The 18,125-nt window shown below is 39.0% G+C and overlaps 1 protein-coding gene across 1 annotated transcript in view; it reads right to left on the reverse strand.

Moving 5' to 3' along the window:
• Positions 1-18,125, reverse strand: part of LOC126236903 (neutral alpha-glucosidase AB) — a 126,790-nt gene that overhangs the window by 47,619 nt on the left and 61,046 nt on the right. The window contains exons 10-11 of the mRNA XM_049946552.1: positions 6,014-6,252; positions 5,503-5,760 (exon numbers count right to left, since the gene is read on the reverse strand). Coding sequence (XP_049802509.1) covers positions 5,503-5,760; positions 6,014-6,252 — 497 coding nt within the window. The remainder of the gene's footprint in view (positions 1-5,502; positions 5,761-6,013; positions 6,253-18,125) is intronic.

An 18,125-nucleotide genomic window follows, 5' to 3' on the forward strand; every position in this document is an offset into this window, starting at 1 on the left:
ACACCTTCTTCAATATATTACAATATTGAAAATTGTATAAATATTTTTAGAAATCTGTAACTCTGTCATTTGAGTGCCAATCTAATATGCATTTTCTGTGATAAAAACCAGATTCACACTCCTAACAGTTTGAGGACACTTTTGACCTAAAATGCACATTAGGAACAGGATGTCCCAAATTTTTAACATGAGTCACAACATAAATTACATTCTTGTTCTTTAATTTTAATTCTCTTACCGGCTTAAAAAACACTTCAAGATCTTTGCCTGAATAACACAATTTGTGACAAAAGAAAATGTGGTTTTATAGATTGATAAGATGTCAACATAATAAAACACTGATTTCAAAATGTAACGTGAATCACCATGGAATCTCCCTGCAATATTTGACATCAGATTCTTTTTTAATTGCAACTCTTGCTGAACATTTACACCAATACAAACATAAAATTCCCAACACAGGAACAATCACAGAAATCATAAGTTATTACTCAACTAACACAACAACAAAACTACCACCTTCATAAAAGCGTAAGAGAAATGAAACATTTCATAAATGATCAGACCAACTTGGCAACCAACAACACACACCTCTCTTGACGGAGCCTGTATGCTGTACGTTGCTTTGTTTCCTGAGTGTTTGTAATGCGAAAATGTATGCTGTATGTTTCGTCAGTGGAACTGGTGGCAAGGGTAGTTCATTTCCTTTCGACAGAGGTCACTAGGAGTCTGCAGCTTGAGAGTAGGCAACACACAATTGGTTTTCAAAGGTAGAGTCACATAACTGGATTAATACTGTTGAAAAATATTGTTACAAAATAGTATGCATGTTATCATAAATGCAAATATTGACTCAAATTATTTTGATATTTTTATAGTGGTTTATATGTGTATTTATTTATGGACAGATGAAGATGAGGGTTCTAGTACTGATGCTTGTCCTGATACATCGCAAAATGTGATCACTGAGGTGAGCAACTGGCCAAGAGTTGACAACCAGGCTGATTTCCCAATATTCAATAGTGCTAGTGGTGTAATTTTGCAAATGCATGAAAATTTTAGTGTATCTGGATGCTTCTCAGCATTTTTCGAAAATGAAATGATAAAAATAATAAAAGTTGAAACAAAAAGGTATTCAAGACTAAAAATTTATGAAATGAATAATAAGTAGTATATGAAAAGGAAGTCTATGTGGCAATGGTGGTCAACAGAAAAGATACATGAAATGTACTTGTTTTTCTGTATTATTTTGCATAGGAGTGTAGTGAAGTTGCCAAGAATGAGTGAGTATTGGTCAAAGGATGCATTTATAAACACTTCATGGGTGAAAAGGTAATGAGTAGGGACAGATTTCCTTCAATTTTGTTTATGTTGCACTTTAACAACATGAAATTCATAAAAGGACGTCAGCTAGGACACGATCCACTGTACAAAATTAGGCCTTAAGCATAACTTCAAACCTCACGTGAACCTTCAGAGGCAGAACAGGATTCAGAATGTATGCACAAAGCAAACCAAATAAATACAGAATCAAACTTTATTTACCGTGTGACTCAACAGGTTATGCTTTGAATTGTGGCATTTACACAGGTAAAGCAAACAATGTAGATAACTGTCTTGTCAGTAACTGGAAGGTTGTGTGAAGATTATTTTGGCAAAGCACATGGCATTTATATAGAGAGGTTCTACACAAACCCTGCTGTGTTGGACTATCTGTGGCAGAATGAAACCTTCGGTGTACACGCTGCAATGAAAAACGGGAAGGGTCTACCTAATCAAATAAAGACTTTGAAGGTTAGGAAGGAGGAAATGACGTTCTGGAGGAAGGAACATTAACTTGTGGTAAAATGGAAATCAACCAGGAATGTGAACTGTCTTTTGACCAAACATCGAGCAATTTCAACTGCTACTAGTACCAGAAACAAAGGAGGACAAATATACAGGCATAAACCAGATGATGTAGTGGATTATAAAAAGGGAAAAACTGGAGTAGACAGGGTTGACAAGCTATCAAGCAATTATCCTTTCTGTCAGAAGACATTGAAATGGTGAAAAAAGGTTTTCTTCCATTTATTTCTTTTTGCAGTAGCGAATAGTTGTGTTGTGTACAAACAAACAACCTAAAAGAGAACATCTCTGGTGTAAATAAATCAAGTGGACAGATAAAAAAAATCTACTCATCAAGCAGCAGCAGAACACACACATAAAAGAAATTTATAATTAGGCAAGCTTTCGGAGCCAGTGGCTCCTTCTTCAGACAGAAAGGTTGAAGAGGAAGGAAGAGGGGTGAAGGAAAAGAACTGGTGAGTCTAGGAAAAGGGGAAGATTTCAGGAATGTCACCTAAAACCGTGGGTCAGGGGCGATTTACCAGGCAGGATGAAAAGGAAAGACAGTCTTTCCTTAATTGAGCCACAGCCCAATCTCAGTGATGCTATGACCACCGCAACCTTAAATGACGATGTCATTAGGTCAACACAGTGAACACACAGGGGACTGTCTGCTGTGGAACTCCATGTTCAACAATGCGCACTGAACAATTTTCTCTGAAACACTTGGGCCAACACTGTTGTCAGATGTGCCACATATCACTGCTTGTCCTGCTTTACAGAGTGGGCAAGCCTCCAGCTTCCACGTTCTGTGATATGGTGTGGATGTCCAACACCTTACTGCCTGCTTCACCAACCTTCAGCCGTTTTCCATATATGCTCACAAGAGTAGCACATGAACTGCCACCAGCTTTAAGATTTCTCAAATGCTCTTTTCCAGACATGATGCCATAACAATCTGTACTTTGCCTAAGTTGATTATGGAAGATTACCCCATTTATGGCTCATGTGTGGATAGAATGATTTCAATTTGTCTCTGCTCTTTTTTAAATGCTTTGCTTACTGCTTCATGTGCCTGCAACACCACCAGGCAGCATCTGATCTTGAAGAGGGCTGGCGCTGCTCTCTCTCTCTCTCTCTCTCTCTCTCTCTCTCTCTGTGTGTGTGTGTGTGTGTGTGTGTGTGTGTGTGTGAGAGAGAGAGAGAGAGAGAGAGAGAGAGAGAGAGAGAGAGAGAGAGAGATCACCAAAATACAGGTTTCTAAAGAAAACCACATTCCACTTTTATCTTCTAAGGCCAACGAAAGATGTTAATGGAAACTGAAAACATAGTCTGGGTAGTTGTTAAGTGTGGAAAATCCCACTGCATGTGCCCTCATTTGATGTATGTACAGATGGAAGCAAGCGGAAGTCACCTCAGCATATCAGCAAAGCCCAATGGCGACTGCACACCTCCAAGTGCTGCAAAGGCCCCCCTCACGCTTTGCCATCACGGATGAGAAATTGAGGAGAAAAAGAACGCAGAAAGAATGTAAATGATGGAACAAATGAAGAGGACTTGAGAACTGTCATTCTGTCACTTCACTATCAAATGTCAAAGCATAGCAAACACCTGTTATAATCTATTGTAAATTACTACTTATGAACCATCTGCATCACCGGCCATTTTAAAAGTAAATGTGCTGTGGGAAGTATGGCTGTTATAATGCAGAAAAGTTACTGAAAACCTGATTACGTCATTTCTGTAGCTTAAAGAGATCAGAGTTCTCTTTCAGCAGCCACCCCAGCTGCAAAGGAGAAGAAGTCACACAACATAGCACCTCCACAACAATAATTAACTTCAATAATGGTTATTTGGAAGGTAAAGTTGACATGTAAAATTGTGCGACAGATCATGTATGGAGTGTGCGTTTTTCTACCTACACTAGTCAGGAGAAAAGATATCATCAATAAATTTGCAGAAGCACATTTTTTAAAATTTTCATTTCCTCCACACTCACAAAAAGCACCACCTGTTGTTGGTCATATGCTCTTGGTGATATGCAGCACACACCAGTGTACTATGAGAATTGTTACACAACTTTCAAAGAAAGAAACATTAACTAATGGAGCCATATCATCTTCAACACTCCTTTACTTGTGAAACTGTTTTAAATAAGGTTCACCAGCCTCGCTTTGCCCCACAAGGCAAAGTTAAATAGTCTTAACTCTTATTCTGATAATTGGGAACTATGGCACTGACTTCTACTTAGGAAACCCTACAAGTTTGACTACTGGCAGAGAAGATAACAGGTGCCAGTTCAATCTTCTCTACTTGTGTCCTGCAGAACCAACAATGAAATACGTGAATGGATGGTGGCGATGGTGGTGGTAATGGAGTAAAGCGGCAGGAGGAAAGCTCTGCACAACAGTTAAAAGCCTTGGGAGTTGAACAGACATTTTATACTGGAACTAATGCCATTGAAACAAGAGAGTTTATTCAGCTTACTCCAACCTAGAGAAGTGTGTTCTTTTTGGCTATAGCCTCCTCCAGTTGGTGAACACTGTCCTCTTACATAAATGTGTCACAAAAAAGAATCCTCCCCTTAGACTAAACAACAAATTCTCTCCAAACACCCCTTATACATTAGATGTCCACAAAAAGAATCGTAATCTCATTGCATGCTTCCTCCATATACTGTAACTGCTAGTCTATTTGACCCATAATTACAATCTTAAAATCCCGTGCAACTATGAAACTCCCAACTCACTGTTCACAGGACATTGACTAACTCACCACTTCAATCTCAGGTAATTTTATCAGGTCTCCTTCAAGATACAGATCAGTGTAACTATAGATAACTGACAAACATTTTGGTCTTTCAGTCCATAAGAGCAGTAGCCACAGTTTGAATGCCTCCTGACTATCATAGTTATGTAATCACATGAAAACTATTGGCAACCAAAGCAAACACAGAAGCTACTCAAACAACACACCTATTATACTAGGATAACAAATGAAGCTCTTAAATGACAGCTGCAAAATACTCAAATGATTTGCTGCGAAGTATCACAAATTTGCTTTGTGTATATACAAAAATAGACTCCTCTTCATAGGTGTCAAGAGTTATAATCAAGAGAAATTAACATTTCTTTCATTCCTCGCATAGTTTACAATTTTTCTTATTTAATCCTTCCGTATTCAAGTTATGCAACATCACAATCTATGTTTGCAATAGTGAATCACTTCTATAACATAGTAATAGTAACAGCAATAATAATAATAATAATAATAATAATAATAATAGTAGTAGTAGTAGTAATAATAGAAAAGTGCAACTTAATTCTCTCCTCCATATTTATTTTTCCTTCTCACGTGTTGCACACCTTAACAATGATCAAAAGTGTTAAATGTAAAATCACTGTTAACTCCCCCTCAGCCCCTTACCTTCACATAAAAATTTTTAAACTAGATCCGGCTAACATGTGCCTACTTAGGCATGCATTCAAGAAGAAAAGATAATGGAAAAAACACCATCTATATTATTAAATGTTTATCTAATTGTAACATCCTATAAATAAATAATGTACCCTGCAACATTCAATTGCAGACAGAGAGAGAAGCTTTTTTTTTAACAACAGAAAATTATTTTATGTACTTGAAAAGTTATCTTCTTAATGTCTATTGTCTACATACCTGGTACCATCTTGTTATCAATTCCGAATTTGGGTTGTTGAAGAAACCACCAACATCTGCTCCACAGAATGGGTAACCAGCTACAGATACTGATAAACACATGGGAATGCTGATTTTTAAGTGTCCCCAATCAGCAGTGTTATCACCTGTCCACATAGCTGTGTAACGTTGGGATCCAGCAAAAAATGCTCTTGTCAGAATAAAAGGACGAAATTTTCCATTACTTCTTGCCATCATACCTTCATATGTAGCTATTGTCTGAAAATCAAATACATAAACTGTAGGTCAAATATGGAAACACAGGCAAACAGTTTTGATTTTATTTTCAATATCTCTCTCTTAAAACAATGTACTGTTTTACGCATTACCATTTTCTACTCCTTGCAAACCACAAATTTGTTGAGCTTTTTCATACATTTCGATATTCAAATAATTTGTTGACCATTCTCAATAAATGAAACAAATGTTTAAAGGCCCTAACACTCCATAAATGATTAATCAACTAACTTACATACATAAATCCGTACTGGTTGTGAACATCACGATTCTCCCAGCCACCAAAGTGAAGAACATCCTTAGGAATAGTTACTTCAGGCCCATTGAAAACAGAGGGTTCATTCATATCATTCCAAATGTGCATGTCTAATGTTGAGCCATGGTAATTTTCTAATAAATATCTTGTCTTATAATAGTCACGGACTGCAGGGTTGAAGAAGTCTGGGTAACTGGATGATCCTGGCCAACACCACCCTGTAAAAACCATGAATACATTGTAATAAAGCTTGGTTCTTACAGTAACTGTAAACAAAAGTCTGTTCTTAACTGCTAATAATGTTGGCAAATATAGGTTCAACAATACATTAGAATCCTTTTAAAAACTATAAAGTACTGTGTTCTGTCACTGCAACTGAATTCAATATCATTTGTTCTGACTTTCCAAAGGGCAAACCGTATCATGAAAATAAACTGAATGAAAGTACTGTATATAATTAATCTAATTGAACATTATGTGATGGAACATACAACCTGAGCTATCAAGCCATGAGCATCCTATCTTGTGTCATTTACCGATTGTAGATAGCATAGGGAAAAAACTACAAGAAGTACAAAAACATGTACCAAAATATTTAATTGCTTGGAAGTAATCTATGCATGTCTCCTAAATGCGCAAGCAACAAAAAATGTCTGATGCATCTATATATATATGAAGGGCTCGGAGAGATATAGTCATAAGCCACAACTTTCACGAAATTGAGTTTTTCATGCTGCCACATTCTTAACAATGTCTTCTTCACAATGCGTTGAAAAAGTTCCGCGTAACTGCAACAGACGGCAGGCTATGATGGAGTGCAGTTCTATGCTGTGCTATCTGGTGGTAGTTTCAGAAGATACATAGTCACAAGCCACGGCAAAATGGCAGGTGCGTCAGGAACGTCTGCAGCGTCTTCGGGTCTTCAACGCATATTTGACACAGACAGTAGTGGAAGTGAAGAGCTTTACCCTTTGGATCCTGAAAATGATGAATCTTGGCATCCATCGACCAGCAGTTCCAGCTCATATCATGTTTCGGTAACTATATAAAACAGTTTATTTCTGGTGATTAATTTCCTGTGGCTTGTGACTTTGTTTCTCTCAACATTGCCAACACATTTCACAGCCATCCTGTGTGTTAATGATGAAACTTGATGGGCACATTTATGTTACTGCATAAAGGTACAATAATGTAGTTTCAAAGGCAAAAGATGTGTAAAAAATATTTTCTCATTAATGTGATTTTAGCGAAATTTAATGTTTTTTGTGGCTTATGACTATATCTCACGCAAATTCTTAGACTATTTTGCTCTTCATATTATAGCTTGAAATAAGTAGAATAAATGAAGAATCACCCAAAAAACCAAGCCCTCACGGAAAAGAAAGCGAAATATTGATCAGTGGAACAAAAATAAAGTAAAACGTCGACGAAATGCTGGTCAGCAGTATAAGTCTTTAAACACCCACAAGACCGTTCAGGCTGATACTACAGGAAGTCCCTGTATTTGTTTAAGTAAATGCTTCACAAAACTGCTTGGAGAGAAAGAAAACGTTTTTCATTCATTTTGGGACATAGGAAACTTTAATGCCCAGAATACTTACCTGAAAATGGAATAGAAAAAGAAGAGGTTTGTTCACTATTTAAATACAAATGGTTTAATATTTTGTATATTTATTTCATTTTGTTATATTTGTCATAATTTCTTTCAAAGCTATCCAAAAAAGACTTCCAAGAAAATATCATCCAGGGATGTTACATTTTCCTATAATGTGATGGTATGCAGAATAGAAGTCTTGATCTGCAAGGAAGCTTTCCTAAGAGTTCATAGCTTACAGATACATACATGAAGAGTGAGGAATTTGCAACATATAATGAAGCAGGGATTTGCAGTGCCAAAAGAAGATGGAAGAGGTTTGTATGTTACTCTGTGCTGTAAGTTAGAGATGTACTCAAACTGAGTACTATACAAATATTTCTATTAGGAAGAGGATATAAGCTCATCTTTTTTTTCTTTCAGGAAAACATGGAAACTACCCACACAAATTTCAAGATGAAGCTGTACAAAGTGTGAGAGAATTTCTCAACGCCATACCGAAATATAACAGTCATTACAGTAGGCAACAGAACGTCAATCAAGTGTATTTGGATTGTGATCTCACAATTGCTTCCTTATTTCGAGATAAATACTCAGAATACTGCAAGGAAAAGCAAGTTCCTGCAGTACCTGAAAGTAAATTCAGAGAAATTTTCGTATCTGAATTTGACATAGGCTTCAAACTACCAAAAAGTGACACCTGTTGACAATGTGATGGATTTCCAATTGCAATAAATAACCCAGAATTATGTGCAGAAGATGTCACAGAAAAGAAACAACAATGTGAACTGCATCTCAAAAAGGCTGACAGAGGACAAAATATGATTGCGTCTTTAACTGCTCTGGCTAAAGAACATTCGAAAGAGCATCATGTGATAGCAATGGACATGCAGCAAACGTTCCCCACACCTAAACTAACAGTTGGTCCAGCATTTTACAGGAGGAAAATATGGACATACAACTATGGTATCCACGACTGTGGATCAAATAAGGGCTATATGTTTCTGTGTAGCGAGAAAGATGGAGGACGGGGTTCAGATGAGGTTGGGAGCTGCTTATTGAAGTTCTTGGAGATAACTAATCCTCAGACAAAACGTCTCCACATAATCACAGACAACTGCAAGGGTCAAGCAAAGAATTGGACTATTATTTCTTTGGAAAGGTCCCTTGTCGCTATCAAAAGATTTGATTGTCCAGCATCCCTGTGGTAGGTCACACCATGCTACCTTGCGATCGTGATTTTGGCCGCGATCGTGATTTTGGTCGCATTGACCGGTATGCAAGAAACAGACGTCCAATAGTATACACTCCAGATGAATGGGCAGAAGTAATAAAATCTGCGAGTCCAAAACATTTAACAGTAACTAAACTGGAAAGAGAAGACTTCAGAAATTTGGAAAGCCTGAAGACATTGATCTCTCAACATACAGAATCCACATCTGGAGATCCCCACCATTTCAGTGAAGCTACTCAATTTAAGATTGAGTCTGAAGATCCCTTCAAGCTAAGTTTAAAGCACTCTTATTCAGACAGGAGCTTTCATGTTGACATTTGTATCAAAAAGAAAGGAAGGCTAGTTGAACCAAATCCATATCAGCTGCCAATAAAGTACAGAAAGCCACTACCAATTAACCAGAAAAAATTGATATACTGTCTCTTATACCATACATACCTCCAGCAAATCAAGATTTCTTTCGGTCATGTGCTGGAAATAACGTGTACAATGATGATGTAGAGGAACTTCCTTGATGTAACTGTATCAATGAAAAAGTAATCCATACATCTCAGATACCTGATATGTATATATTAATGTGTAAAAAATATATATTGTGCTTGCTGTGTAAGAGTAGTTAAAATAAATCCTTACAAATTCATACTTTATGTTTTAAACAATTTTTTGGGAGATATAGTCATAAGCCACCATCGACTACATCTTAAATAGAATCATTCTAAAATTAATATTTTATAGCATGCAGAGAGTTGACTATTTAACAACATGCTTCACAAGTATTAAGCAAGTGTTTGCAGTAGAAATAAGGTATCTATTTTGTATTAAACATTTTCAGACCTCCGTGGAACTTTAAACTCGCTGTATCTCAAAACTAGTTCGATGTGGCTTATGACTATATCTCTCCGACCCATATATATATATATATATATATATATATATATATATATACAAGGATGTGAATATAACAGAGGGAAACATTCCACGTGGAAAAAATATATCTAAAAAGAAAGATGATGAGACTTACCAAACAAAAGCGCTGGCAGGTCGATAGACACACAAACAACCACAAATATACACACAAAATTCAAGCTTTCGCAACAAACTGTTGCCTCATCAGGAAAGAGGGAAGGAGAGGGAAAGACGAAAGGATGTGGGTTTTAAGGGAGAGGGTAAGGAGTCATTCCAATCCCGGGAGCGGAAAGACTTACCTTCGGGGGAAAAAAGGACAGGTATACACTCGCACACACACACATATCCATCCACACATACAGGCACAAGCAGACATATTTAAAGACAAAGAGTTTGGGCAGAGATGTCAGTCGAGGTGGAAGAGTAGAGGCAAAGAAGTTGTTGAGAGACAGGTGAGGTATGAGTGGCGGCAACTAGAAATTAGCGGAGATTGAGGCCTGGCGGATAACGAGAAGAGAGGATGTACTGAAGGGCAAGTTCCCATCTCCGGAGTTCGGATAGGTTGGTGTTGGTGGGAAGTATCCAGATAACCCGGACGGTGTAACACTGTGCCAAGATGTGCTGGCTGTGCACCAAGGCATGTTTAGCCACAGGGTGATCCTCATTACCAACAAACACTGTCTGCCTGTGTCCATTCATGCGAATGGACAGTTTGTTGCTGGTCATTCCCACATAGAATGCATCACAGTGTAGGCAGGTCAGTTGGTAAATCACGTGGGTGCTTTCACACGTGGCTCTGCCTTTGATCGTGTACACCTTCCGGGTTACAGGACTGGAGTAGGTGGTGGTGGGAGGGTGCATGGGACAGGTTTTGCACCGGGGGCGGTTACAAGGATAGGAGCCAGAGGGTAGGGAAGGTGGTTTGGGGATTTCATAGGGATGAACTAACAGGTTACGAAGGTTAGGTGGACGGCGGAAAGACACTCTTGGCGGAGTGGGGAGGATTTCATGAAGGATGGATCTCATTTCAGGGCAGGATTTGAGGAAGTCGTATCCCTGCTGGAGAGCCACATTCAGAGTCTGGTCCAGTCCCGGAAAGTATCCTGTCACAAGTGGGGCACTTTTGTGGTTCTTCTGTGGGGGATTCTGGGTTTGAGGGGATGAGGAAGTGGCTCTGGTTATTTGCTTCTGTACCAGGCCGGGAGGGTAGTTGCGGGATGCGAAAGCTGTTGTCAGGTTGTTGGTGTAATGTTTCAGGGATTCCGGACTGGAGCAGATTCGTTTGCCACGAAGACCTAGGCTGTAGGGAAGGGACCGTTTGATGTGGAATGGGTGGCAGCTGTCATAATGGAGGTACTGTTGCTTGTTGGTGGGTTTGATGTGGACGGACGTGTGAAGTTGGCCATTGGACAGGTGGAGGTCAACGTCAAGGAAAGTGGCATGGGATTTGGAGTAGGACCAGGTGAATCTGATGGAACCAAAGGAGTTGAGGTTGGAGAGGAAATTCCGGAGTTCTTCTTCACTGTGAGTCCAGATCATGAAAATGTCATCAATAAATCTGTACCAAACTTTGGGTTGGCAGACCTGGGTAACCAAGAAGGCTTCCTCTAAGCGACCCATGAATAGGTTGGCGTACGAGGGGGCCATCCTGGTACCCATGGTTGTTCCCTTTAATTGTTGGTATGTCTGGCCTTCAAAAGTGAAGAAGTTGTGGGTCAGGATGAAGCTGGCTAAGGTAATGAGGAAAGAGGTTTTAGGTAGGGTGGCAGGTGATCGGCGTGAAAGGAAATGCTCCATCGCAGCGAGGCCCTGGACATGCGGAATATTTGTGTATAAGGAAGTGGCATCAATGGTTACAAGGATGGTTTCCGGGGGTAACAGATTGGGTAAGGATTCCAGGCGTTCAAGGAAGTGGTTGGTGTCTTTGATGAAGGATGGGAGACTGCATGTAATGGGTTGAAGGTGTTGATCTACGTAGGCAGAGATACGTTCTGTGGGGGCTTGGTAACCAGCTACAATGGGGCGGCCGGGATGATTGGGTTTGTGGATTTTAGGAAGAAGGTAGAAGGTTGGGGTGCGGGGTGTCGGTGGGGTCAGGAGGTTGATGGAGTCAGGTGAAAAGGTTTTGCAGGGGGCCTAAGGTTCTGAGGATTCCTTGAAGCTCCGCCTGGACATCGGGAATGGGGTTACCTTGGCAAACTTTGTATGTGGTGTTGTCTGAAAGCTGACGCAGTCCCTCAGCCACATACTCCCGACGATCAAGTACCACGGTCGTGGAACCCTTGTCCGCCGGAAGAATTACGATGGATCGGTCAGCCTTCAGATCACGGATAGCCTGGACTTCAGCAGTGGTGATGTTGGGTGTAGGATTAAGGTTTTTTAAGAAGGATTGAGATGCAAGGCTGGAAGTCAGAAATTCCTGGAAGGTTTGGAGAGGGTGATTTTGAGGAAGAGGAGGTGGGTCCCGCTGTGACGGAGGACGGAACTGTTCCAGGCAGGGTTCAATTTGGATGGTGTCTTGGGGAGTTGGATCATTAGGAGTAGGATTAGGATCATTTTTCTTCGTGGCAAAGTGATATTTCCAGCAGAGAGTACGGGTGTAGGACAGTAAATCTTTGACGAGGGCTGTTTGGTTGAATCTGGGAGTGGGGCTGAAGGTGAGGCCTTTGGATAGGACAGAGGTTTCGGATTGGGAGAGAGGTTTGGAGGAAAGGTTAACTACTGAATTAGGGTGTTGTGGTTCCAGATTGTGTTGAAAGGAATTTTGAGGTTTTGGAGGGAGTGGAGCTGGAAGTGGGAGATTGAGTAGATGGGAGAGACTGGGTTTGTGTGCAATGAGAGGTGGTTGAGGTTTGCTGGAAAGGTTGTGAAGGGTGAGTGAGTTGCCTTTCCGGAGGTGGGAAACCAGGAGATTGGATAGTTTTTTGAGGTGGAGGGTGGCATGCTGTTCTAATGATGATGTGACTTACCAAATGAAAGTGCTGGCAGTTCGACAGACACACAAACAAACACAAACATACACACAAAATTCAAGCTTTCGCAACAAACTGTTGCCTCATCAGGAAAGAGGGAAGGAGAGGGAAAGACGAAAGGATGTGGGTTTTAAGGGAGAGGGTAAGGAGTCATTCCAATCCCGGGAGCGGAAAGACTTACCTTAGGGGGAAAAAAGGACGGGTATACACTCGCACACACACACATATCCATCCACACATATACAGACAGAAGCAGACATTTTCAAAGACCATTTGGTCTTTGAATATGTCTGCTTGTGTCTGTATATGTGTGGATGGATATATGTGTGTGTGTGTGCGAGTGTATACCCGTCCTTTTTTCCCCCTAAGGTAAGTCTTTCCGCTCCCGGGATTGGAATGACTCCTTACCCTCTCCCTTAAAACCCACATCCTTTCGTCTTTCCCTCTCCTTCCCTCTTTCCTGATGAGGCAACAGTTTGTTGCGAAAGCTTGAATTTTGTGTGTATGTTTGTGTTTGTTTGTGTGTCTGTCGAACTGCCAGCACTTTCATTTGGTAAGTCACATCATCCTTGTTTTTAGATATATTTTTCCTACGTGGAATGTTTCCCTCTATTATATATATATATATATACTGTTCTGTTTCTAATGGTGCGTTCTTGGTTCAACGTTTGGACATCAACAGATAGCTGTTTTCAAGCAACTTTAGGGGAAAGGTTATGCAGTAAAAAGAATCTGTGTTCATTGAGATGAATCAATTTTTGCAGTAAGTAGTGACAGAAAAAAATAATTTTGCTTCTTGCCCAGTTCGTTTTTTTTGCCAATTTTGGTGTTCTTTTCTGACTACTTACTTTTCGATTACATTCTTTATTTTTTACTTTTCGATTACATTCTTTATTTTTGTCATATTTAATTTTTTTAAGTGTTATGCTAAAGATGGATATATATCTATCAATTAGATTCATTGCATCAACACAAGTAATAAATTTTTAAAGATATGAGTAACTGGATAGATAAAAAATCTACTCACTCTGCCGCTGCTTGGTGAGTAGATCTTTCACCTATCCAATTACTTATAATTACATTTATTGGAATTTCACATCTTATTTGGTTCAACATTTAAAAAACCTTTACTTCAAACCCATTAAAACTAATCAATTTAAGAACAGACACTTCTACATCACACAATGTTGCTAGTTTTTTCAAAAGAAAGCATTCTCTCATTACTTCAAATTGATATTAAGAAAAAATATGTTGTCAACAGTTTAATGCAGGGTGACATATTTATCTTTCCTGCATAAAATAATTTTTCATCCAAAAGCACGATAAAAAATGTATGCCATGCATGGCGAGCAGACAACCCGAGGGATTAATGCACCAAACTTTTTTTCAGTTTCTTTGTTACATTACATTATCTAGAACCTCGTCTTGTGTAAGAACTGTGGCTGGGCCTGCTCTGGTGTGGTATCAGATGCTGGTAGATAAGCAGCTAACCATGCTCAGTTCAAGTGGCGGCATTCCCACAGCAGGTGCTGCTGACAATGGGATGCTATTTACACTATTACTGCTGACCGAGGGATGCGCATAGTGCCCCTTGACCACCTAATGGAAGTGCTGGAAATTGTCATGTGGGGACATGGAGCGGATTGGTGAGTGTGTCCCGATATCAATTAGTCACTCTTTAGCCTGCCAGCTCTTCTTCTGACTGGACAAGTTCCCAGCTCCTCCTTTGCTTCCGGGCAATATGCCTCTCAATCTGGCTGCCACAGCCCTCTGTCTCTGCAGAATGCTACATAGCTTTGCCCCTTAGAGAACATGTTTGGATCAGTAAAACTCCACTTTTGAATCTGCGAACTGTCTGGTTCTGAATCTCTGCCAAAATTATCCTGACAAGCCGGATGCCCACTTCCCACTACCACCAAACCACGGCCATTCCCCATACAAACTGGTATCAGTTCAGTGGGATTTGACCTAATGTGGGTTTAGTAACTGGCATGAATTCCTTTTGCAGATAGTCACCACACATATCCTTATCAGTAAGAGCTGGTAGTGCACGGTTAGCCCATAGTTTAACTACTGTGGACTGGGCTGGCGAAAGCTTGACTTTCCTCTTTTGCACTTGGAAGCACACACCATACATTTTGTCACATGCAAATGCGTGTGGGGCATACAGTTGCCATGTTGAGGATAGATGACCCCGTTGGCACATGGGTGTGCTCTCAGAGTCACCGTGCTGCTGAGATGTCTGCACGCCACTCTGGTGCACTCTGCCGATGCAGCCGTGCTGCGTCCATGGCAAGTCCTGCAATTATGTTGCTGAGGGTCTGTGCTGTCGTTATTGTCACTGTCAATGCAACCACCATTGCCATCACCAAGCTCCATGCCATGTTGCTGATTCACTGACACTGGCATCTTCTCGCCACTTCAACCAGTGCTGAAAACTAATATAAGTCTTGCTGCTATACGCACATACTTATCACTATCTTCCTTTATGCAAGCTTCCATCCTAGATAGGTTTAGTATTTTTCTGGGTACACTTGAGAGTCCCTTTTCCTTGTAAGGTCATTGGTTTCTACAATTGTGGTCCTAAAGCTGTATTCATGCCTCATTTGCATTTTATCAGTTACAAGAATGGTCGGAAATGGCTCTTGATGCAGCTGCTGTGGGAAACATTAAGCTAGACCGTCTCACTCTACTCCAAGTGCAAATGAAAACCCTAGATTTGGAAAAATTATAGCTACAGGTACAGCTTAACACTGTGACGCATGAAAGTGATCACATCACTAGACAAGCTTCCATCAAACAGCTGCATGCTCTTCAAGGGCCGTTGCGGTACATACAGTAAACTACACGCCAGGTGTAGCTAGGACCCTTCTGATAGTCTGTTTTGTGCCTTCTTTTTCCAGAAAACCTGGCGAGAATATGATCACATTCCTGCAAAATGTTCGACTTGTGAGATGCATGTGTTCATGGCCAGTCAGTTTCCTATTAAATATGAGCAAATTAAAACTCTCAAGTGATGCTGGCACTTGTGTAGAATCCGTAGATGTGCTATGTGATGCAATTACAATGTAAGCAGAAGCCATTTATAGATAATTTGTACCACTCTTATGATAGCCCTAACTAATTAAGATGAATAAACACTGTAAGCAGATCCAAAGAATATCTTTTCTAATGTTTGTCCTGACATCAGGGGCCACTCACTGTCTTTCATGATTTGGTAGTTTTATTTTATTTCAACTTAGTGGTCTGATGCTCTTCCTTTCACCATCATCTGTTAGCCTAAGTCATGGAAATTGTGTCCTCTGTATGTAAACTGTGTAAATTTTGTTCTGTGTATTATCATACCTTAACTGTTTATGTACAGCATTATCTGAGGTAGAGTTGGAAACTAGCCCAGAATTTGCCTAAATTAGCATGTAAAACCACCTAAGAATTATACTTAGCTTGGCAGGTGTAACAGACCAGCAGTCGTTAATCTGGCATGCAGATTCGGTTCACACCTGGCTCACCTCCCAGTCTCTCAGTGTGTGTTACACTGTATCACCAGACCACGCAAGATCAGAGAAATGACCTCCACTACAAGCATAACCTAATAAAAAGCCTTATGACCCAATATTCAAGTTACCTGTAGCAAGTTCTTATGAAAGAGAAACATTATACAGACAGATTTTTGAATTGAAGTTAAATTTGTTATGAAATGGTAAATTCTAAATTTTTGCAGGAAATGTATTATGAGAACGTGTTCATCTTTTGGCTACAAAATCATCAAGCTAATTATACTCTCCATAAACCAATCTCTTATGAGTATCCCATTAGTGGGTAAGAAAGGTATAACAGTTTACTCTAGAACCTGATAAGGATTTAAAAAAAAATGTATTCCTGTAATTCTACACAGACTTCAGGCTGGAAGCAGGGCATGTAAGTGGTGATTAAGCTTGCAGTATCTGTTAGTCATAGGCAATCACCAATGAAGTATAAAATGAGATATTGTTCACAAAGAGGGAACAAGAATCTATTTGCAGAGCATAAAATTTTAATTAGCACAAACTGAATACAATATTTATTAAAGCCTCCACCAAGTGTTTCAGTCTCACTGCCAAATCTAAGAACACAAATTCAGAATTTCCAGGTAAATGAAGAACACCAGAGAGAAATTTAATAACAATTTGTGAGATGAATGTTGTTAACGTAGTGAGTGAACCTGCAGTAAAGATACTGATTTCGTTAACTTTTGATTTACTCATTTTTATCGCAAAAGCCCTGAGTCATCATAAGAACACATACAATCTTGTGTAGCCCTAAACAAGATCTAAATTATAATCTTGCTTAAAATTTTCAATACAAGAATCACGCAAGATAACACAGACTCTCAAATGAAATGAAAATTAGAAATCTGTATTTTTTCTGCAAATAACAAGTGTCAACTGGAATATTCAAATGAGCTTTCAAGTACACGTGAGAATTTGAGAATTTTTGAAGGAGAAAAACTAAAACTGGAAATAATTAAAAGCTTTTATTGTTTGCAACATCCACAAATTAGTAACTGACAAATTTTCTTACTTGATCCTGACATAGTGTATATATAGGGTAGCAATTCTCTCACAACAAGAGGTGGGATCAACTTTTTGAAACAATCTATACGGTGATGTAGGTTAAGGTCCAAGGAATCACACCCTGCAGCCATTCAACCTGGTGGGCTGTTGTTTGAAGTAATCACCAAAAAAAATTTTTGGAATTTTGTATGATACTCTATTTTTTTAATATTAATCAAAATGATCATGATCAGTATTTTTGTTCAGTTAATTGGTTTAAATGTATTTTTTCTATTCACTTGTCGTGTCATATTAGTCACTGCATGAAACAAATGATTTACTCTCATTTTTCTTCCTACCAGCCTTTTTTCACTTGGAATCATTCATGTTGCTTGAATTTTATTTTACTTATAAACTCTGCTTTCATTTAAATCACCATCCACATTATTTTGTCCATAGCGCAATAGAAATTTATGTTTTAAATGTTTGTATGACAATTGCCACCAAAATCAGATTTACATCTTGTAATAATAATAATAATAATAATAAAACATTTTGACGCCACTGCACAGTCAATACAAATATATTACTCCATCTTTTGTTTTTTAACCAAAAGATCAGCAATTTTAAATGTTTAAACACTGCAATAGGTAAATAAAAATAATTAAATTTACATGTACAAAAATTCCAAGTGGAAAAAGAATGATAGGAAGAAACAATAAGAGCAAATGAAGTTCTAGCATTGATTAAAATAATGTGACAAAGGAATACAAATAAAAGAAACCACATATAAGTGAACTGCATAAAAATAGTGATCAAAGTCATTTCGAAGAAGATTAAAAAAAAGAAATTC

The sequence above is a fragment of the Schistocerca nitens genome, chromosome 2 (assembly GCF_023898315.1).
Source record: "Schistocerca nitens isolate TAMUIC-IGC-003100 chromosome 2, iqSchNite1.1, whole genome shotgun sequence".
Lineage (NCBI taxonomy): Eukaryota > Metazoa > Arthropoda > Insecta > Orthoptera > Acrididae > Schistocerca > Schistocerca nitens.